General features: G+C 41.1%; 1 protein-coding gene across 8 annotated transcripts in view; it reads right to left on the reverse strand.

Annotated features, from left to right (window-relative positions):
- Window positions 1-24,557, reverse strand: part of KALRN (kalirin RhoGEF kinase) — a 472,211-nt gene that overhangs the window by 223,519 nt on the left and 224,135 nt on the right. For all 8 annotated transcript variants that reach the window (XM_040069425.2, XM_058421255.1, XM_058421256.1 and 5 more), the window contains exons 8-9: window positions 18,759-18,890; window positions 14,333-14,563 (exon numbers count right to left, since the gene is read on the reverse strand). In XM_040069425.2, coding sequence (XP_039925359.1) covers window positions 14,333-14,563; window positions 18,759-18,890 — 363 coding nt within the window. The remainder of the gene's footprint in view (window positions 1-14,332; window positions 14,564-18,758; window positions 18,891-24,557) is intronic.

Genomic DNA, 24,557 nt, shown 5'->3' on the forward strand with positions numbered 1-24,557 from the left:
CTATTGCAAAAATATGCAAACTGATTATGAGAAGGCTGCAGACTTCACAGGATGACTAAGTGAAGACATCCTAAATATCTCCCACAGCAATGGACTCCACACCACAATGAGACTGTTCACAACTTTTCTAGCAGAGGCTCAGAGGTTCATGGGGACTTGCTGCAGCATTTCTCCGCCTTTCCCCACCCACCTCCAAGAGCTTCCACTTTATTGTAGCCCTACAGACCTGGGCAATAGTCACAATTACTCATCTGCTCCCAGACATGCCACCCTCCGTGGGCAGCACGGCTGCTCCCCTCGTGTGCTGATGAGGGACACACTGCTCCCACAGAGCTGCTCCACCTCAACTCCTTACCTTTTCACAGGCTTATATGGTAAAAATAGCCTTGTGTCTGCTTTCTGAAGATAGCTCTACTATGTACTGCTACAGTTCTTCACACCTATAAAAGCACCGTGATGGTTTGAAACTGATACAAGTTTGGAGAAGAGTGAGAATACAACGTGTTATGGTCCCATCCACCTTCTTGTAAAGAAAAGAGTTGGTCCCAGCTCTAGCAATTAGCAAAATGTAGGATTTAGTTATGTCTCTCTTGGAAACAGCACGTTCAGTTCTGCGCTCTGGCAGAGCTGGCTGGGTGTAGGCTGGGTATTTTGGGAGCCAGACTTGTCCCTTTCCTCTGGGCATTGCCCAGGTCACGCAGCCCCAGCCTGCTCTGTCACTAAATGCCATCATCTGGGATGTGAGCTCCCCAAAAGGGAGTGGGAATATACACCACATGCCTTTCTTACCCTGAGAAGGAACTTCTTTCAACTTAACATTTGGTAAAGTCCACATTCATCAAATGTACCCCACTTATCTTTCATTTTCTCGATTAAATATTTTACTTCATAAAACTTGGCAATGCCTCTCTAAAAACATTCCAAGTAAGAGAACAATAGACAAATAAAGAACTAATGTTTCTTCCTTAATGCCTGGATTGTTACTAATGTTCCCAGATTATTGTTTTTAAGGAAATCAAGTAAAGAAAAAACATATCTTCAAGTTAAAAATCTTGTTGCATTCTTTAAATGCTGAACTTCTTTTAGACAAAATTTCAAAGCTGAGTGTAGGTGGACAAGCTATAAATAACCACATTTCTGCATGTTCTTTCTGTACAAGACACAGAAAATGTGCTCTGCATCAGCACAGAAAGATGCTGCTGTTCTCTGCATGAGGCTTCTCCAAGCTGACAGGTAGATTATTTCTTTTGCAGTTATGCTCCTGTGTTGCTGTTTCTGAGTCTTTTCGGCAGCTCTCAGGAGTCATACCTGGCCCTTAGCTGCAGGGTAATGAATTAGCAATACAATTAATCAAGTCTGTCATATCATGAAAAATGGTAATATTCAGAAATTCAGAAATATTTTCTTACTTAGGGCACTTTTGGTTGTTGCTGTCCATGGCACTAGTTAGAACAGTGATCCTGCTCCTTCTGAGACCAAAGCATTTTTCCCAGGTCTCCCTTTCTTGTCCCACATTTGTCCTTTCACATCGTTTTTCCAGGTGCAGCTGCTGGCTCAGACATGGCTGTGGCCAGCTCTGGTCTAGGTCTGGCTCCCCCCATCTGGGCTGTTTGCTTGGACATAATCAAAGTTTTCTGAAAGAATGTCCCACGTCTCTCACAGCTCAAGAGGATGGGAAGAATATTGTCCCAGGCAGAGTAAGCATTGAAGCAAAGGCAACCTGAAAAGCTCTTGATTTTTGCTCAAGCAAATCTCCATTTCATTTTCCTCTATGGTTGTTTCCACCACTTTAGCTTATGCTTTGAAGTTCCCAGGAAGAGAAACACTGGACCATGCTCAATATCTGGCCCAGTTTTTTCCTCATGTGCATTTACATAGGGGATCTCTACAGCTCTTTAGAAGCAACAGATAAAACAATATCCTAATTATCAGAAACCTATTTAACAATGCTCAGACTCTGCTGCGACCACATGCACTTAAAGATTTTATTAGTTCCTCAAATAATTGTTTGACATCTTGCGTTTCCTCCTACCTCTTGTAACTCTGTTTTGTTTCTCTGGCATCACACCAACAGAAAAGCAACATTTGCAGACCTGAGAGTAAGTGGAGACATGCACAGGACTCGGCTGATTAAATTACTAAGATCTTGACCTCCGAGTTGTTGCTGCTAACAGCAGCTATCATCACAGCTAATTTTCATGTTTGTGAACACAGCAGCACAGTGCTGATTTTCACATTTTTGAGGAAAAGCTTTCTGATCCTACAGAGAAATTTGTGCATTTCAAAGTGTGGCCTTTCATGGCTTGAGGAGTATTTTCCTTGCTTTTTTTTTTTTTTTTTTTTTTTTTTTTTTTTTTCCCCCTTGGTGGGAGCCTCCAAAATATTGAAATGTATAGCAGGTGTGCAGGAGGAAAAAGAGAAGCTACATGAGCTCTTTAGAAAAGCACATTACTCTCAAATGTGTAAACAGAGCAATTGATTTGAACTCTGCCAATGACAGATGTGCCTGTGGGTTTCAAGTGAAGAAAACAAGACAAAACTAATAGAAAGCCGATAAAGATTCAGGAAAAAACACAACTTGTTCTTGCTCTTCACAGTTTCAACACTGATTTGCTGCATGGTCCCTTTCAGAACCTCCGTTTATAAAACAAAGGAAGAAATTTTCTGTCAGATAAATGTCAGACTACGATAACAGTATCATTACTGCTATCACAAACTGTACATTTTGATAGTATCTACCCACTGAAACCTGTTACTAGTTTAAACAAATTATTAACAACTGGAAAAGACATAGAGGAGCTTTACAACAAAGTATCTTTAACACAACTGCTGCGCTCTAGGTCCTAGACAAGCACTCAGGCACTCCTCGCTGTGCTTGAGCTGCCTACTGCACCACACTGGAGACTGCGGATTGATACTGAATATTGAATAAAGGATATTGAATAACCCTGCTTTGGGTTACTAGGGGGAGCAGATGATTTAATCATCCAGGTTCAACAAGGCTTACAATCACAGCGCACAGCAGAGCCAGGTTTAGTGAAAGAACAAATCCCAGCTGGGTCGAAGGAGTCTCGGTAGTCTTGTGGCAGTAACAGAAAAACTCACCAGGATGGCAAGTGCTACACTGCGGGGGCCTTAAACATCCCTGCCAGGAACAGGGCTCTTTGGGGCTGAGCATCCTGCCAACAGCTGGGAAAATAACCCTTCTCCATGGGGCTCTGACCTGATTAGAAACTAGAGGTAAAATATGGGAGTGCAAACCACATGGGGAAGAAGTAGGAGAACAGGGATGAGAAAAGTCCCTGAATTATGTAAGTGGCTATTCATGATCAAGGACTTTTCTATGATCTCTTGTCTTTTAAATAAATATCCAGGTGCCTCACAACATTTTCTCTCCAAGTTTATATGTGCCAGGATGTGTGCAGGGAGAAAGGAGTGCAGTACAGGGCTGTGTCTGACCTCCTGGCAGTGCTCCCCTGACACTGGGTCCTGGCCAGCGGCTCAGACCTGCACCACAGCCCTTCTCCTGCTGTAGGGCCACTGCAGCATCTCTTCTGCTGGTGCCTCCTGTCTGGCAGCCACTGTTCAGGCAAACCAGCTGTGCCCAACACACGTGCCCAGGGCAGGGAAGTCACACCTCAGTACTGCAGGCAACTGGAAAGGGCCAAGTTGCTGTGGCAGACAGAATCTTTACCCATAGCACACAGACCCCCGGGGAGCTGGGCACTGCCTATGCCAGACACAGCAGGGCTGAAACAAAAAGCCTGGAATGTTTACATCCTTGTGCAATCTCCTGCTGATTCCTCCACATGTCACAGCAGGAAAGGATCCTGTGAGGGTTTCAAAGGCTGAAAGGCCAGTGACCTTACAGATGCACCAGAGAAGGCCATGGATAATGTCAGTGGGGAGCTGTTTGTCAGTGGATAGCCCATGCTCCCATGGCAGGCAGGAAATGCAAAAAAACCCCCCTAGAATATATAGGCAAGAAGGATAAGGCTTCTGAAGACTTGGGCTGTTCAGAGAAAAGAGGAGACACTTAAATGATTCCAGGAGTGAGACTCACGAGCAGAATGAAGGGCAGAAGTGTTTGTGGACTTTCCCTATGAGCACCTTTTTAAAGACAAGCTCAATTTTCTGCAAACTGAAATTTTATGTGAAAAACTTTCTTTCTTGTTTTTCTTCTACTTTGATGGCTCCAGGGCTACAGCATCCCCTTATCCTGAACTTCCTTCTCTTATTGTTTCCTAACACCTTGTGGACTTTGAAAACCTGAGCAAGTATGCAAGAAGGAACTGTATCCAAAATACATTTTGATTGTTTAAAGTTACTTTTTGTTGGAGGAACAGGGAAAATAATAATAATACAAAAAAGTTCCATTTTGTGGCTTCCCTACCCCCCACAACTGTTCCTCCCTATTTGGGAAGAGAACCATCTGAAGGTCAGAATGTTTTATATGTTGCTGAAGCCAAAAATAAAAGTAATTTTCTCCATCCCTCAATTCACGTTCCATCTAAAAAAGCCAAAAGGCAGGGTAAAAAAATCCAATTCAAGAGCTTTCAAAACAAAGGGAGTGGAAAGGTGAAAGACCAATGGATAGACCTGAAATGTGTTTGGTTTGCATATTTCACATTTGAAAGATATTTTTGTTAAAGGGAACCATAGTGTAACATAAAAGAGGTTTATAGCTGTAACAGTATACAGGAGCTGGAGCCAAGCAGCTCTGTCTAAATGTGCCTGAAGGGTTACCCCAGCCTAGCCAATAGCTTCCAGAACTGCAATCCAGGTTACAGCTTCTAAAAACAAGCAAGAAGCTTTGTGTAAGGCTTTCCTGTGAGGAATATGAAACAAAAGAAGTTGCCTAAAAGTCTCTTGTGAGCTAAAACCCTGTGTCTAGCTCAAAACAGCGCACAACCTCTCCTCCATGGAAAGAAATACCAGAACTCTTTGGTCAAGCTGGTTTGGTAAAGCAGCTACCAGAACCATGCACAGCCCACAGGAGATGCTAACAGAGCAAGGAGCTGCTGCAGAGCACAGCCAGGAAAAGCAGTTTGTGGCATGGAGCGAGGCAGAGCTGTGAGGATGAGTGAGAACTAACGGGAATGACTGGCACGGAGCAGAGCAGGGGCAGAGACAGGTCACAGTGCCACAGCAGCTCAGCCTAAGTTGGCTCTTGCTACCCAGCAAGACATATTAATCTCAGACCGTGAGTGTAATTCATTACAGAGGGGGGGAAGTAACCAACAGGCTGAGCAGCTGTTCTGTGAAGGAAAACACAGGGAAAAATGCTATAATTATACATTAGGAACTAGCTTTCATTATGCTCTTTGCTGTCTGGCAAGGTTTTTTCTCACATTAATGAAATTACCTTTTGCTGGCCATCAGTCAAAAGCAATATGAAAGAGGATTGATATCTGAGTGATACGCAGGATCACGAAAAAGCTGGGAGGCCATGTGAGGAGAAAATTGAAAGGGAAGATCAAGGGAAACAAATGAAGTAGAAAAGAATGACTATTTTGGACTCCTAAACCAGTGCCTAAAATAGCATATTTTTTTCTTAGCATAACATACCTTTACTTACTTTTTAGATAGTCTCAATAAATCCTATAAGATCTTTCCATAAGGGGTAAAACTGGAGTAGCAAATGACTTTGTTGGGTTAGAGCAGGGATTTGTCAGACATCCTGACACGAAAAGTTCTAGTCATGAAGCTTGAAGTGACCTTTGGCAGGTTGCTCAACACCAACCTTTTAGAAAACCCATAATCCTGAAACAAAAGAAACCTTAATAAGCGAGAAGCACTACTGTTATTGTTACTTCTTAAAGTTACAGGGCAGAAAGTTTTCTGGCATTCCAGTCTACATCTACTCAAAGACCTTATTTTCCTCCATGCCCTTATGACAATTACTCATTTGAGCAACTGCTTTCCGAAAATATACATATAGCTGGAGAAAACTCTATTTTATTTCTCTTTCTTCACCACCACAACCCTTCTATTTTTGTAGGGCTAATCAGTAACAGACAAGCCTAATTCTCTCTCCTCCTTTGCCATGGCACTAAGAACCAACGATGCCTTTCAGAAAAAATAAACCACACATTATATTTTCAGGAATGCTGACATGCAAACAATCCTGGGACAGAAATAGACAATGAGGACATGATACATAATGACTACAAAATCTGTTTAAGTGTAACATCAAATTTTAGCAGTTCGCCGAGGACTGACTTCCCTGCAGAATGCTGCAAAGCGCATCTGGGATCAGGAAGACACTGAATGCCCAGCAGAATGGCATCACACAGGATCTGGGCTCCTGCATCCTAATAAATCTCCCCCAACATGAGGTAGTGAACTGAAGGTCTAGTCTGAAGAGCCTACACTATCATTATTTCCCTTAGAGTCTGGAATGAGAGAGGGAAGTATCCAGGGTACAATGAGAGTTGTTCTCTGGAGAGGCCAGGGTCACTCCACTGACTGCAAAAGGAGACTCTGCATTGGGCTCCTGACTCGGATGATGCAGTTGTGCTCCTAAAGACAGGCAGGATAAATACAGACCATGGATCATTACAACTGCCTACAGAGAAGGAACTGCATCTTTCTATCACCTTCTCCATTTCTTCATGCTATGACTTGTTTCCTCTTCATGCACTGAAGGACAGATCCAAATCCTCAATGAGTCAGTATGATTTCAGAGGGTTTCCACAAGGACTTCTTAGCCTAAGAACCCAAACCTTTGCCATTCAAGAAGTAGCAAAACAGACCATCTGAAAGGAACTAGATCTTGAAGGACAGACAGTGTTCCAAACAAGAACAACTCTTTTTGACAGACAAAGAAAGTTTTTCTCTGTTCCTCCTCTCACTTCAATAGGTTCAGTGATCAAGCTGGCTCATTCAGATTTCTTCAGATCTGATCTCCCAAGACAGCTGTGAAGCTCATCAAAATGTTCTTGCACTGCTCATACATCAGTGCTAAGTAAACTTCAGCTGGTAACTGAATCTGGCCTCTGGAGTTGGATATCCCTTGCACCACTGCTCTGTGTATAAATTAAAAAGTGATCATTATTATTTTTTCATCAGTGACTCTTCAGAATCACAAAGAACAATGGTCTGCTTGTCTTAATAACTATGTAAAGGAAGAATGAGGCAAAGGTTGTTTCCAAATAATTTCAAGTTATACTTTAAATCAAATTATGAAGAGGATAGTGTATTGTTAACCAACCTCTAAGGGATTTCCAGAATAAATACCTTTAAACAAAAATTTAAACCTATAGTTCTTTGTGAAGAATTTTGGCACAAAAATGACACCAGATAATACTGGTCTAAATTAAAGAGCATTGTCAGACATTAAGAACAGAGCTCCCTTTCTCTTATATGAATTTAAAGCACATAAAGCAATTTACTTTTTAGGCTGATAGCCTCAGACATCTGAGGTGCTCTTGTACCATACAGTGATCAGTGGTTTCAGGGTGCAAATGTCCCAGGATCTGCCTGGACGGAAACACAGAGCCTGCCTCCATACCAACAGCCACTGTCCAAATGTGTCCAGAGAGCAACATGCCACATGATTGCCCCCTCACTCAGGAACCTCTGCTGTGGCTCTCCAAATGGAAGATTTCTAAGACAGAGTTATTGGTAAAGAGGAAAAATGCACATTACTTCTTTCAGTTGTGCTCTTTTTCAAAGAACCCTGTCCTGTTTGTGTTGGACAGCCCTGAGCACATTGCCTATAAATGCTCCATGTCTTTGCAAGCAAAAGGAACTAGAGAAACTTCCCTATGAAATCACCAGAAACTGAAGAAATATGTGGGCAATGTTCTCCTTCCTAGTGTGGTTCCTTGCGCAACAAATCCATCACAATCTGGTCAAGGGGTTCCAGGGGTTGTGTAGCTATGCAGGCTGCTCTTATTCTATACTCCATCATTACTAGAGCTTAGAGAGACATCTATAGTCAGCAGAAATCATCTGAAACTCCTGCATAATCCCATGCCACTGTGGGTTCATATTAAGGAAAGACAGTCCTTTTTTAACAGTTCTAAATAAGCAACCAAATCACTCAGAAATGCTTGTTATTTAAGTGGCCATTTCCACTACATTTGCAGGATCAGCACAAATAAAACACCACTTCACTTTCAGCATTGGCTACTTATAAGTCCTCTTCAGAAGATGAGCGAGGCCACAGATCTCTTCATTGCCTGGACTCATACTCACACTGCCTGAAAACATTCCCATTCTTTTGGCAGGAACAGTAGGGATGGAATGAAAATTGCCGTGAAAAAGCAGTTGACAAAATGTTTTATTGCACGTTCTGTGATGTGGATGGAAGCAAACAGAAAACCCTTTTACTACAATTGTACATCCTTTACTGCATAAATAATAAAGCAGGGAAGTGCTGCAACAGAGGTGTTAGAGATGTACGTGAATTTGGAGACACATACACATAATATTAAGTTGGTCCTTTAGAGCTCTGTAGGTAAAAGCTGTGTGGTGCTCCATCAGAATTGTTTGGTGAGATATCCATATCAAATAAACCAGTGGCATGGCCAACTGCTGGAAGAACAGGGTTAGTGAGAAAAAAGGGTATTTATCTCTCAGTCATGGATAACGAAAGGTTGTTTTCTCTCCTGTTGTATCCCACTGGAAGAAGGTTGCCAAGAAGTTTTACCAGTATTGATTACTTTTTCATTTATCTTTGGGGGGCAACACAACAATAATTAGAACCTCCACTCACTATCACTTATGACTGGTAAGGTCACACATTCCTTCTAAGCTCAGAGAAAGTACAGCGGCAATACTCTGAAAATGTAAACATGTAAGTGACAAACATTAAATGCATCTCATGACCACATCAATTTACCAAAGGAGTTGTGAAAATTCTCTAGGATGCTTTGAATTGTAATGTTTTAATTAATGACTGACAGTGGGAGCTGTTTACAGGCTACATTTGTTCAGATGGCACACAGAGCATGTGATGTATTCTCGCAGGGTGATGTGGCTGAAGTCATCTGGCAGTAAATATAATCTTGACTTAATTATAATGTTCTTTTTTCTTCCTTAGCAATTGTTTGCAAATAAATCTCTTGTTTTACAAGACCCAGTGAAGGTATTATTGTAAACAAAGCATAAAAGCAGATGTATAGTCTCATTTCTTTTGTCTTTGTAACAAACTATGACAAACTGAAAACTACAGAATGTTGGAGAACTCTTCACTGCCTTGAAGGGATCAAAACAACCAAGTGTACACATGCAAATGGGGAAGTAATGCGCAGACATAATCCTCTAAAATCTTGTGTGAGAGCTAAATGAAACATAAACTGCCTCAAATATCCATTCTTCTGCAAATGGACTACACAGATCATATGCATCACATGAAGTGTTCAGCATTCTCAGATAGTGTATGGAGACAGACAGATGTTGGCAGGACATTTTTCCATAAAAGTGATGTCAGGATCATGCCCTGATCTGTTTCCTCTGCCAGTAAAAGCCAGACACATTACAAGTTAAAGTGCTTGGTTATGAAGAGAGACAGCCTTTCCTCCTCAGTACTCTGTACTCTCCCACAACCATGGCAGCTGGTAAATGTAATGATATCAGAATGGCCACATGGTCTTCTTATCCATCACCAGAGGCAGATAACTACGTAAAGAAACAAAAACTATGTCCCTTAATGTGTCTGGGCATGAAGCCAACAGAAGGCAAATCCCAAATTCAGAGAAATCAGATGAACCTGACACTAGTCTAGCTTGACCTTCTCAAAAACCACGAGGATTTGAGACATCACTGCAGCCGGAAAGCCAACGGTTCCAGCTTTCTTAGCACTGCCTAATCTCTCACCAGTAAATGTTTGTCAGTGTCATCTTGCTGTTTACCACTGGCCTTCATCTGCCATGATGGGCCTGCTCCATTTTGCCACGCAGAGCCACCACAGCTAACCCAACGCTGTTCAGAGCCAAGAAACCCCCAGCACACACAGAACCTCGACATCCACCTATTTTTCAGCTCTTCATTTACAGGCAGACATCTCAAGCAAAATGAAGCAAAAGAAGCAAAAGAAGAAAGTAGCACCAGCAGTGACCTTCAGAGAATCATGTGAGTCTGTGGAGAAACAGGCTGCCTGTGCCAGGCTGGGTTGGCATGTAGGGACAGAAATGATGGAAAGACCGAGGATTTCCGTGAGAAGCAATGAAGGCTGCAGAATGAGAGTATCAGTGTGACTATTGTGACATGAAAGTGTGCTAAAGTACCAAGTTCAAGGCTTGCCCAGACCATTTCAATAACGCATCAAACGGGCCTCCATTCTCCTTCTGCTTTAACAGGTGTGCTTCACTTGAATGAGTTTATGGAGTGGAGAATTCAGGTTCAAGAAACTCTTGCCCATATGAAACAAAGGGGATGGGGTGGCAGTGGGGTGAAGAACAGCCTTATAAACTTACTTCAGCTATTTCTAAGGCTGTTTGATAACACTTCATGCTACAAGCCTTTTTCTACCCTTGTTGTTCCATGGTGTTGCTGTTCACAGGGCAAAGGGAACATGTTAGAATGGAGATGCCCACAGAGACCGGCAGGACAAATCAGGACCTAACAGTGCAAAGCAGTGGAAATGTGGGGAAATATGAGAACAGTTTCAAATCTCAACAGAAGTTGAAATAGTGTTAATTTGATGGTGAATAGTCTGTAGAAGGGGAAGATGCAGAGCAGAGAAGAGCAAAAGGGAAAAGGTATCAAATTTGGGCTGATGCATCTGCACAAACTACAAAATAATGGCATGAAAGTCAAAGGGATTTTTCTTTTCCCTTGCAGGACAGAATCTCAGCACTTTCTTCCAGAGCTGTGTTCTGAAAGGATCAAACAGCACAGTTCTTCCCTATCTGAAACCAGAGAATTTCTAAAAAAACAACTGAAGCAATGAAGTATTTTACACACTGAGCAACCCAATATTTTTATAATGATCCTAAATACTTTTGGTGTTAAAACAGTTTCTTGTCAGTTCCTGCCTGTGTTGAACCTCATGGCAGCTCACAAATTTTCTTAAGTGCTGTTGCTTTTGTGTGAATGGTGCTCTATTTCCTGTGAAGGCTGCAAATGCAGTTTCACACCATTTATTTTCTTTCCTTCTTTAAAACACTATATATTCATAACTCAGCATCCTCAGCACACCATTATTTACCTTGGTTCACATGTGCAAACGGATGTAATTGTATTAATACACGGATGTAGTAGCAAATAGTCTTGTAAAATGTCTGGTGGTGTGAGATAGTGATTATTTCTAATGATATTTTATAGCATAACATTTCTTACATTAATATTGGTGCTTGGCAATCCAGTGTTTACTGGTTTTTATACAGCACAATGTGTATTTCAGTTATGCTGTGACTGTAGAGATTTTGTGCAGTTCAAGCTGAAACCCAGCTGGAATCTGAAGTATTTGCCTGACAGTGTGAAACTCTCTGAGAACACAGCCCTGATGTGCCATTAGTACATACAGCAGGTAGCCTTGCCTTGCAAATGGTGCAGATGACTAGAAATTATATGAATGAGCCCAGCTGAACACATTTTAACCCTCAAATACAGTCCAAATGGAACACACTTGGCCTATACAAAGCCTTCATGCAGCTAATCAGTTCTGCACGACCTCTCCGTGCACAGTTGATATTCCATGCCCAAACTCAATTCCCCTGACAAGACTAACCAGAGTAGTTAGATAAGGAATTACTGATCTCTCAGGGTCCACAAGAGTCTCTTCTTGGAGATGTCTTTACCAAAATCTATTTATGTTGTTAATAGCAGACTGAGAGGATGCAAAATAATCTTGGAGTCTCTACTAAAACATGCAGCACAACAAAACTTGTCCCTGTTAACATCAACCTGTAAGACAAGACTGATGCACAACAGGTGACATGACAAGAAAGGCATGGATGAACAAGTGATGGAGTGCAAGCTCTGCCACAGAGATCATCTTTCACCAGAACTTTTACTGCACTGGACAACAGCTGGAGAGGGTGAGCCACAGAATATCCTGACAGGGAAAACTGCACCTGTGAGAAACTGTCTAATTCTGAGCTGTGTGAGAGGAATATCTTCCTTAGAGAAACTATGCTGTATCATTATGTGTTAGAAGACAGAAAAATCTAATAAATTCAGGGCTCTCTTGTCAAGATTTCTTCTCCCACATCTTTTCATTTTAGACTTGAACTAGGGAGAACTCAGTCGAAGGTTATTAAATTTTCACAAGGCAAGAAACTATTATAGATAAATGTTGCTTATGATCCGTGACAATATACAGGTAGACAGCTTCATCTGCCAGCTGAAGGGCATTTAACAAAATAAGCATAATAGGAATTGCATGACAGATATACAGGAGGTGATTATTTTCAAAAAAAAGCCCCCATCAACATACTTAGATATCTTCCTCCTCCTCATGGAATCTACAATTCATATTTCTGTTTAGCTGATAATTTCATTTATGAGTTACAAAGCATTTATCTTGAATAGTACAGATGTTTAGTGAACAGAATGATTCATCTCTTCCTCTCTACTTTCTAAGTAGGACAAAGAGATGCCTCCAGTGTGTGCTAGGATGGAGGCATGTCTGCCATTAAGTTGTTGCTTCCCAGATAATAACTACCCATTAAGAGAAAAATTTGGAAAGACTTCTGCCAACAGAACTCGCACAGAGTAATGCTCTCTGAAGTGATTGTGCTCCAGAGACTCTTACTGCCTGTTTCTTTTTCTCTCACCAAAAGCCACAGTACATACAAAGACCTGCTCCTTTTGAAAACCAGTGACACAGCTTCATTGCCTTGCATGTGTGGGAAGTAAAAGTCTGAATGGGTTTCATGAATGAACCTCATAAACACTTCTACTGAATTCAGAAGATGCAAGAGAGAAAGTTTCAGCTTGAAAAGAGTGGTATTTAACATCAATAAAATCTTAGGTATTCTTCATTCCCTAGGGTGATTTACACAAAAATGTAAATAACACGATTAGAAGTATAAGACCATCAGAATTTAAACTCCTTGATTTTTCAGATTTTAGCCCTAAAACTTTATATGTATTAACTTCATATAGTTTGCTGGAAGTGTTCTAACTGAATACCAAATACATGCTCTATTTAATATATAGCTTAGGAATTTCATTACCATGCAGTATGTTTGCTGACACATAATGAAAGAAAACTTGCTTAAATTAAGCATCTGTTACATTCAGTCCCAGTTTTAGTTATATAAACGTCATGAATATTTTTGTGGTTTTTGATGAAAACCTGAGTAGGTAGAAATAGTGGCAAACTTTTGAGGACTTTCAAAGAAATTATCACAAATATTTACAGAGGACATCTACAGCTACAGTTCTGTCTGTGCTGGTGCACTGCAGGTACAGCGCTAATAGCACCACAGATTTGCATGTTGAACGACAGTTGTCTGTCTCCTGTCCTTGTTGGTTCATGTCGATTTTACATGTGACAGCTTCCTCGCTCCGTCTCTGCCTCATTTTTCACTTGGAGGAAGGCAATGGCATAAAGAACCCCAGGGACATCAGAACGCTCCATAAACATGATTAGAGCATTCAGCCTCTTCATTTAAAGCAAGTGCCATATTGCTACCAACATCTGCTTTGGGCTGTAACGGGGCCCTTAAACAAACCACACCGCCCTGAATGAGCAGAGCCCTGGGACATCTGTTGATTGTGCCTGCACAGTTGGCAGCTGCAAACATGGCATCTCGTACTTACTGTCACTCACACTCTCGTGCTGGTGCTCATATGGATTCCTTTGGGAGAGAAAAGTTATCCACCTGGAGCTGAGGTTCTCTGAGATGAGCCTGTGCTGTATAAAGTGCATTTCTGTGAGGAGGGCTCTGGGCATTGGGGTGTGCACTTCACTGGAGCCAGCAAACTCACAGCATGGGTATGTGGACTCCCTAAGTGGTCACAGTGCAAAGTCCACATAAACAGCACCATTAAACTGTCAGTTTATGTTGTTTCCACACCAAAAGGTGAAACACACCACAGTTCAATTGCTTTTTACACTTGAAATTCTTTTTTTCCTATTAAACATCACTTTCTCAGGAACAGTAAAGTACCTATAGCTAATTGCTCACTTGTGACAAATTAACCACTGAAAATAGTGTCACATTCTTACAGGGAAAGGACTGATCAATATTCACTGGACTGACTGATGGTTTCCAACATGAAACCAAGAGATACTGAAGAATGCAATAGGATTTTAGCAGATTTCTAGAGCTGTGTGTGAAATCTTGGTTATGGCACCAGCCTCTGGACAGTTCACTAACCTTTATGGTTGGAAATAAAGGGTCATTTTTTATCTCTTTAGTAGGGATATTACCTGTTGAACATCCTGCTGGAAAACACAGAGCTGCAGCCTTTGATGCAGCCGGACCTTTCTGTGTTGCCAGATGCTTTCTAGGCGCCGCTGGTGATGCAGGACTTCATGTACCACATCCAACACCTGGTGAACAGCCTTGGAGTAGTTTGCAGTAGCAGTAAGGGATTCAGAATTCCCAGGACTCAAGGGACGCTGTAGGACATCCAGCAAGGCTTTTCCATCCTGGCTCACCTGCAAGAAGAAATAAGTGTGCTTCACTGACTTAAATATGTGACAGCTGACAAAGAACACCCTAGCTCATTCTTTTTCTGCTGTGTGCTTTCCTTATTTCAGTCAAAAAGGAAGAAAGAGCTCATAACATCTCTTTTTGACTTGTACTTACACATTCAGCACTTGCCTTTGCTTCCTAGTGGCCTTGCTGTGCCACTCAGCGGGAGCACAGGTACAGCACGGCTGGGGCTGCACGCTGAGATCCCAGGGCTTTATTCCAGAGTGACACTGAAAATTCCTGACACACACTGCTTGGTGACAGGTGGCATTTGCAAGAGCGGGCCTATCCTCATGAGGAGGTGGCATTTTAAGAAAACCACAGATGGCAGAGTCATTCATATTCTGTATAATAAGGGAGAGTCCTTTCTTTGTAGGATTACTAAGTATGTCTATACATCGAGAAGTGTGACATTCCATTCTGTGTTTCATTCAGTGGCAGTGAAAAATAAATTAGTATATGGCTGATTCTTTTCTTCCCCAGGAACAGCTCAGAGGGACCTATGGTCTCAATTTTCAATAGGCTATGAAGTTTGCTGGTAAATGCACAGCTCTCCGCACACATGTAACCTTTTTCAAGCATATGAAAAGATATTTACAGATGCAAAGGCATTAGGGCATCAAAAAACCAAAAAATCAGAATGCTTGTTTTTTTAATGTCAGAATATTTTGTTCTGGAAGGCTCCTGGACCATTTTCATATCGCAGGGGCAAAATGACATATTTAACCATAAAAAACTGATTTTTGCTAAAAAATGTGTGCATGTGCTGTTTCTCAAAAATGGCTTTTTGAAATAATTTTTCAGTTTCAGATTACAAAATAAAAATATTTTGTTCAACAGAAAAGGTAAATGAGGACACTATTGGAATCCCCTCTTTTCCCAGCCTACTTTTTGCTTTCTCCTCTGAAACAAACTGCAGTGAAAATGACGAGTTTTCCTGAAAAGCATATTTGTATGCAATCACAATCACCGATATTGGCAGAAAATAGGGTAATGAATGTTTTTCATCCAGTTCAAAGTTTGAACATTAGCAGTCAAAGTTAAAACACATCTCCAGGATTTTCACATCTCATCTAATCCTGTGCTATAAGTTACTTGTTCAAATGTAGCAAATATCCTTTTAATGCCCTAACCTGTGTCTTGGTAAGGCAAACCACGTCCTGGTCTGTGGTAGCACTGGGTATCTGGTGCGTTTTCAGAGAAACCAAGGCACCTTCTGAGATGTACACTGGCAAAAACTGGAGTCAAATCTCATCATATTTGTGACTACTTGGTGGCCTCAGGAAAATTCTTGGGTTTTTTTTGTTTGTTTTTTTTTTTTTTAAGTATTCAGGGCGATTTGGAACTAGATCAGGAAAGAACTGGAGAGTACAGAGGGAGTGGCTTCTCATACTTAATTTCAGTAGCTGCTGAAGACCAGCTGGAATAATTTGCACATACTGGAGCCTTCTGGAGCCACAGAGGGAACAACAGCAGTAGACAGTGGTGATACGATGGAGGATTTCAGGAGGAAACACTGAGGCACAGGTGTTACCTTGGCAAGATTATGGAGATGGCATTAGCTGCTAGTCAGGAAGAAGAAGCTTCCAGAGCAAGAAGATAAGGCATTCTACATCCTATTTTATCTGTGGGAAGACAAGCAGCAACTACTTAATTGCTGGGAACAGGAAACCAAGGCCATGGACACATCTGGGTGCAGATTATTAGACCAGAAACCCATTCTTTGCACTGGCTAAATCCACTGTGCAATTCACTGTTTCTGTTACTGGGATTTGGGCTTAGAGGTGGTCTGAATCATCCCTGGGTGGTGTTCCAACAGCTTTAATAGAGTCCCTGCTGATTTACACTGCTACAGTCACAGCAGAACTGGGATTAAAAATAAAGGTTCAAAAGTTTACCAGTAAAAGATGTGATTACACAGAAAATATAACACACGTTTTACTCAGGACAACTTTCTTACGAAGCTTATGCTACAATAAAAAGTATTAATAGCTACACTTCTGCATTTTCTCTTACCCCTTTCTCTTCTTTGGGATGTAGGTTTTGATCTGTTGCAGGGCAATTTGTTTCTGTTGTCTGTCTAAAAAGCCTCAGCGATTACAAATTATCATTTTTCCCTAATGGGGATAACCTCCTAGTTATTCTCTGCACAGAGATAAAACACCCAATTTGAAGTCATTGTGTTGTCCTATTAATAACCATTAATACAAATCAGCGGCTATTAGAAGTGTTTTTCTGCTCTCCAACTTACATCCCTGTCTCATCACACTGGGCTAAATAAATGAAAAGGAGCACAGGGACAATCAGGTAACCAGTGGTACTCAGTATTCTCAAGGGTTAGATATTCCAGGGTTTCATATCGTCTGCAGCTCTGAAATTCTTCAGCTTAAAAGGCTTCTTTTCCAAAATTGTGAATATTATTGCATTCCCAGTCAATAGCTCAGAAGGTCTGTGCTCTCAGGGTTCCCCAATGAGCAGATTTCAGAAAGGAACAGCCTCACAAATGGAGAAGCCACCTACTGTGCTCTTTCAGCCATTTCCATGTTCTCCTCATAACTGCAAAAATAAATCAACAAAACTCTTTTCATGTGAATCTTTTCAAATTTTTCAAGGACTGTGCAAGGAAACAAGCCAAACAACCCAGGTTAGTCACATCACTTCACTTACATCTTATTTACAACATATTTTGAAGTATTGCAGAAATCTTAAGCTGAATGGACCTGCACCCTACAACTTGCAGTCCCAGTAAGGTGTAAGTGCCAGTGTTGCATTTGTCAAAGCAAACTTGATCCTTCCCCACTTATTTTGAGAAGTAATCAACTGCTGCTGGACTCTGGGAAAGTTTAGCTCACCACCTGACACAAAACACATACACTCCTATCACCTGATGATATTCCTGGCTTTGTGGCAGGAAAAGGGTGGGAAGAATGCAAATGCTTCTGAAAGAAGTTACGTAACTCTGGGTAAACCAAAAAATAGATTTTGTTGTGCTAGTGGAATCATCCCATGGCTGCTCTACACAAAGATAAGGAATAAGTGAAAATCTGCAGGTATCATTTATAGTGGGCCAGAAAGACCTCCAGAGCCTTGCAAGTGACAAGACTAATGGTGCCATCTGTGAAACAGCCACAGTTTGAACTAGGGGGAAAAAATGGGGTTTAGGGCAAATACATCATTCCTCCGTGATGACCAGAGCAAGGGATGAGCAAGTGGGAGATACATATATATGTATATATATATACACACAGATGTATATTCTGTCCTGGAGTCTTCATTCAGTAATTTACTAAGTATAGCAAACACTACCACAGTCCTCCAGTGCAGCTTGGAAAACCCTGCAAGGAGCAAAATCCTTCACAGCCAGAGAGACACTCCAGTACAGAACAGTCCAGGGAAAATGACTTTTTATCAGTAGCTTTTACTTTATGCTGTAGCTTGAATGGGGGAAAAAGCAAATAAAGAACTTCATGTGGGGTTTTTTTGACAAAATTCCAGAGAATTTGTCTCAGCATTCTTGGCATCCTCTTTTAAGGGAAAAAAACATATACCCTATTTAGGCTGGAGATATTTTACAACAGTACCTACAAATACATCTGAGATGGTGCTTAGGGACAGGATTTAGTGGTAGATGATAGTTTTAGCTCAGCAGTTGGACTCAGGATTTTAAGGGTCTTTTCCAGCCTAAATGAATCTAGATTATATCTAAAGCAAAGTCTTTCAAGCATTTGTTGCAATCAGGACTTGGAGGGACTTTCTGACTTGTATATTGAAGGAAAAAGCATTTGGCGAGCTTTGAGCCATTGGCGTACATGTGCTAGAGCCAAGACTCATTCATGGAAGAAAAGCAAAAGGAGTAAAGGTGCTGGTGGCAAAAAGGGGTTCCCAGTACAGCAGAGACAGCGAAATGGCTCTTCTTTGGGGTGCCAACACTGGTTCTAGATTTCATTTCTGTGTGATTTGCCCTTTGGTTCTTCCCTTACGTGCAAATTCTTGGGAAGTCATGTACTACAGCCTGGGATTAGGTCTGACTTTATCTCTGAAAGAGTTGCAGAAATGGAAAGGAAATCCCACCTCATTTAGAAAAGCTAAACTCCTAAATGCAGTCATGTGTCTGTTATCACTTAGCAGACACTCACTTTTGCTCTGGGAAGCACGTACCTCTGTGTAGGCCTGTGTTACTTGCTCGTAGAGGGTCTGGTGATGGTGGATGGCCATTTCCAGGTCTTGCATTTCTGAGGGGAGGCCTCCATCACTGCACATTTTGCACCAGGCATCCACACCTGAAAGGAACTGAAACAATTCCAGAAACAATGAGCAACAGTGACACAAAACAACCTCATCAACATTAGCAAACTTTGCAGAGTGCCAGATATGACTGCAGCAATGGCTGAGAAGAACATAGAAGTTACAAAGGGGTCCTTCTGGGCACCTTGGAAAGGCACATTCCTGTCACCTCCTCAGTACTCAAAGGACACCTAGATCCAAAGGAATGTTTTCTGTTTCTTCTGGATTAAAAATAAATGCTCATTTAAGCAGGTCCAGCAAACACCCATTCTAAAAGCCTTTGCACACCATCAGGGAGGCTACAATACTGCATTCCAAAAAGGGAGGCTACAGCCTGTCTAGAAAAAAAACCCAAACCACCAGTGTGAAGCACAAAAGGACACTGGGACAGCTTCAGCTGCATTTGGCATTGTCTCACCTGTCTTCCCTCAGTCATTTACCTGTCCTTAAAACTACTCCCACGAGCAACAGAAAACTCCCATTTAAAATCGCTGCTGACATTCATTCCAGTGAAAGGCAGACAATCTGCATTCAAGGGGTCCCCAACCCCAGTCCAGCTCGATGGGGTTACTGTTGGGATGCCAAGGCTTTAAGCCCCTGGGTCACACATGTGCTTCTGGCCCAGGTCAGCAGTGAGCAGATACCATTACCACCTGATGGCTGCTAAGCAGCCAGAACAAAATGAGCTGCTGGTCTCAGTCCAGTTCCTGGTGGGCAGATGTCCATGAAGACGGAGGGGGGAAAAAAAAAGCATTGCCATTGCAATTGGTATTGTTTAGCACCTTGGTTGGAAGCCTTAACAGTCAGCCAGAAACTGAACACTTTGGGGTGCAAAGGGGTGGAAAAAATAATTTTCCACTCTAAAGGCCTCCAGAGAGGTTTGGCAGAACAAACTGAGGAAGCTCTCTGGGTGCTGCCTGTTCTATAAAAGAAAAGATGAATTTAGTCTCTAAGACTGCCACCCTGTTTTTCTTTTAAGCAGGGCTTGGTTCAATGACACAGCTCACATGTGCATATTTTGTCCATATGAGCTGCCTAATGCCACCTCATTACTTCTCATCAATGCTTTCTGTTCCTCCATCTTTCTGTTAAACCAGTCTGCCGTACCTTGGGCTATTTATAAAATAGAACAGCTAATTACATAACAGATGCAGTGCCCTGTAGGATGAATGTGTAAGGCCACAAAACCACCCCAGGATCACAGCTTTGTCACCTCCTGAAGTGCTCACCTGTGGCTTGTTAGTTAAGCACTTGCTCGCAGCACAAAGTGCTGTGAGATTCAAAGCAAGAATTCCAATTCAACTCTGTCTCTGGCATCAGCATCCTTTTTTATTGGTAGTGTAAAGCTATTCACCATGCTGCTGTGTAATCAAGGCTATGAAGTGTTTGCATTGTAAACACTTCTGTGCACAAAGATCTGGTGACAAAGATGAATTCCTAACGTTCCCGTCTACAAAGTACAAATCTACCAGTGATGACTGCACTTTCTAGAAAGCTAAAGGCAAGGATGGCAAGCTCTCCTGCACTGGTTTGACTTATGGTCTGTTGAATCTGTTCAGATGAAATCCCCAAAGACCCCTGCATGAAGCTGAAGTCATCATATTTTGTGCCAAAGTAATGGAATTCACATAATTTCCTATGCAGTTTAAGAGCACAAAGCTGAGATCAACCCCTTTTGGGGCTGTTCCATGAACTTTTTGGTCGAAGCAGTGAACAAAAGACCTTTACACCTTACAGATGAATGCTCCTGCAGCTGGAATCACACTGTTACAACTCATCAAAACTGCTGAATTCTACCAATTTCAGTAAAAGCTCTTATAGTCACGTTACTCATCTATTGTCACATCTCCAGACTGTGATTTGCACAGTTCGTGGGAGAAGTCCCAAGAAGACCCAATGCACGTCCACCTTTTTGTTTTGCATCTGTCTTTAGTTTATAGACAATGTCACAATTACTTTATTCATTTTGCTTCTGCCACTAGCAGAGCAGTAAACATCATCTGTTTTAAAAACTTTTAAGAGGTGCAGCCTGTCAATGTTTGATATTCTGAAACTGTGCAGGGGTCTGTGCTGTATATGCAGACTCATGCAGGAACAGCAAATAAGGGTTTTTTTAAGGATCGTTGCAAAGTGTTAGTTCAGGTGATGGTGCTATTGATTTGGATATTTTGAAAAGAGCAGCTTTGTTAATTTTGATCATTTGTCACACACTGTGGCAGAGGAAAAAAAAATTATTTAAATGTAACCCTTCATGCTAGAAGCAAATTCTTATCATAAAATCACCATTTGACTGAGTTGCAAAAACTTGCATTTAAAATTGTAAATTGCTAACTGTAAGTTTGGACCAGGAGTCATTACTGTCTACTAGAACTCAATACCATTTAAATGAAATGCTCAAATTCATAATTACTTTATTGACTAGAATATCTCCAATTGGGAACATAAAATCTCCTTAAATATGATTTGAAATGACAGGCTAAAATAACTGTCCGTGCTTTTCAAGGCTTTAGAAAAGATTAGGAAGAATGTCTCCCAAAAAATAAAGAAGTCCCTACAGCAGCTTTCTGTCTCTGATCCAATACAAAAGTATCTTTAAAATTATGACTACACTTACTCCTAATTCACAACCTATGTTGCAAATTCTTTATGCAAATTCTAACAGGTAATAAAGGATTCCCAGGCTTTGATCTAATTTTCCTCTGGGACTGCTCTGCTATACCATGTGGTTGCTCCAGAACAGCTCAGACATTTTGTACTCTGCATTTCTCTGTATTTTTTTTGCCCAGTCCTTGCTCCCTGTTTGTCTCTGTGTGGAAGCTGCAGGATAACCAGGGTGGTTCTCCAGGACCCTGAAAATTTAAAACAAAATTCTAGTGTGCTTTCATGCCAGAATGGCTGTGGGGAAAGATGGGAAGACAGCCATGAAGCCACTTTCCTCAGTGACTCTTAATACATCTTGCTACCCTGAATTTTACCTTTTTTTTTGTATGAAACTACTTGTATTTTTCTTGATGCTGTTTATGGATTTTCCCTATATATCTTGCTCTTGGCCCTGCATCTTATCAATACTGACTAGATTTTCTTTTCTGTTTTCTTTTTTCTTTTCTTAAAAGGGATGAGAAATAAAAATGAATTAAAAAAAAAAAAAAAAAAAAAAAGGCGAAGAAGGAAAAAACACCAAAGAATTGAGAGATTTGTAGCAAGAGGAATGATAGGACATTTGGGAAACACACTAATCCCTTGACCTGGATAAAGTGGTTGTTTTGAGTGTAGTCTACTGGCTTTTGATCAGACATTTGTGTTGAAGGGTGCCTAGCTGGAGGCTAAGTAGTTGGCAGGGTTTTTCTTGTTTTCCTTCTTTTCTTCTATTTTTTTTCCCTTTTCTTTGCTGTTTTCTTGATGATGGTTTAGTATGTACTAATTGTACTTAAAAATGTAAAAAAGACAAGTATGTGTGTACACACTAAAAAAAAACCCCAAAAAAGGAACAGAAATAAGTAAAGCATCCAGGAATCAATTCAGCTGAGTCCCATTCATACATGCCACATGTATCTGCAATAAAAGCCAGGAAAGCACTGTAATTCTGAGGCACATGAAGACAGATGCGAGGTTCAATTCCCAGCAGAGTTGACTCAGCCTTTCATCCTTCCCAGCCAGACAAATTGTATTCTGTGCAGTTTTCTGTGTGGGGTCCTTAGGAAGAGACCTTGAAAAAACAAGTTTCTTCCTCCTCAGCTTGCATATTACAGATATTTCATAAGTCTCTGTCCCCAGACAACAACTCCCTTGCAGGCTGGGGTGTGCCAGAGGCTGAAAGATTATGGCCCTGGAAGACTGGCTTCCTGTTGGCATCACAGAGACCTTCAATCAATAGGAAGGAATGAACAAAGAAACTGCAGCAGCTTATTGCACTGGAGAAGGAATGGCAATCTGCACCAGAGATGGGTGTGAGGGAAGCAGGGACACACTCTGGGTCCATCTGCAACAACAGTGCCCTTACTGAGAGAACAAAGGGAGTGAAAACAGACTTCATCTGCAACAGAGGAAATAGTGGGTTTATCTTTACCTTTGCTTCACAATAAAGCCCTATTTCATTGTAAGCCCTGTTTATTGTAAAATAATGAAGCCCTGATTTGGGTGAAAAAAAAAGCCCTGGCTGATGCCACCTAATAAAGAGTCACATTTGGAATGAATGTTTGATAGACAACAGACTTAGTTACAGACTGCATCTCAAACACATCACTATTTATACTATACAGACCAAATTATTAGCTCAAAACATTGATTTATCCTGCCAGAGTGTTACTAAGGCAGGGATGAAATTTTAGTCCTGGCTCATGGACAGAGTGACACCCACATTTCTTTTTTGTAGATGAGTTCACAAGTTTCACATCAGCATTTTTCTTCCACTGAATTTTCTCTTACTGAAAATGAGGAATAACTGCTGGCACAATTAGCAATTTTTCCTGTCTGTTAATAATGAGAGATTGGCTCCTGCCAGACAGCACAAACTTCAGTTTGCTGAGAAGATGTGCCAGGCAGGTCAGTTCAGTTTTCTGGTTTATCGCCTTTCATGCTGCACAATACCCCAGCAGCTCCTCAGAAACAGCAAACAAAACTGACACTTCAAAAAAACAGGGGGTCACTCATTAAAAATAAACAAATAAATAAAGCAGTAAAAACTACCCCAAACCTAAACCAAGCAAACAAGAACTATCGAATTCATTAAAAACCCTAACATTTTCATTGTGACTACAGACTACATATATATTCATTTTTTGATTTTCTTTTATGAATATATGGTGATTGACCAATTATTAACATGCAGACTGCACCTAATCACTGCAGTGCCCATCGTAAAGAGATGAAAGTTCTTGTATTGGGCATCTTCTTAGATTACCAGTCCCATCAAAGGCACTGAGTGTGCTTACATGACTAAGTGCCCAGTAGGGTGAGTAATTGCTCTATGCTATTGCCTGTTGTCAATAAGGAACACAGAATAAAGAAAAATCCATTGTAATTCTACAGTTAGAAAAAAACAATGAGGAAAATCTTTACTCTTTAAGATAACCTTTCCTACACATATATTTTGGCTTAAGAGACACAGTTTCCAGCTTAGCTCTTACAATTTTTTCTTCAAATGATTTGAGTATGGGTTATTTTATAAATATCAAGCACACCCACTCAGTAGTTTTGGTATTAACTACTTGGAAAAACAAGCACACAGTAATACTGAAGAGAGCCCTAAAGCAGTGTTTGTCACTGGAAAATGAATGTAATCAACATACAATCGATGTTGAAGCATCATCATTAGGCAGACCTGGTTTAGACGCAAAAAAAAGCACGAGGTTTATTTAGTGACATTTTAAATCTTTATTCTAGCTATGAACTATGGAGCCATTCCAAAAGTTGTTAAAGACACAAAATAGAGTTCAGGAAAATTTTCTTTGCTGTTCAGAGCTGTCTCTGAAATCTCTGCTTGGTGAGGTCTCACAAAGCCTGGGGCTAGGGAGAGCACTCTAAGTGTTGGAATGAATTCCATAATATTCATTAACAATAATATTCTTTGGCTCCTAGAACTTGCCTGCTGGTCTGCTCCTATGTCGTTTGTGTGAACGTTCCTCTGCACATAGCACATAAACACGAGTGCAGATACGGTTTTCCTGACCATTG

The sequence above is a fragment of the Hirundo rustica genome, chromosome 7 (assembly GCF_015227805.2).
Source record: "Hirundo rustica isolate bHirRus1 chromosome 7, bHirRus1.pri.v3, whole genome shotgun sequence".
NCBI lineage: Eukaryota > Metazoa > Chordata > Aves > Passeriformes > Hirundinidae > Hirundo > Hirundo rustica.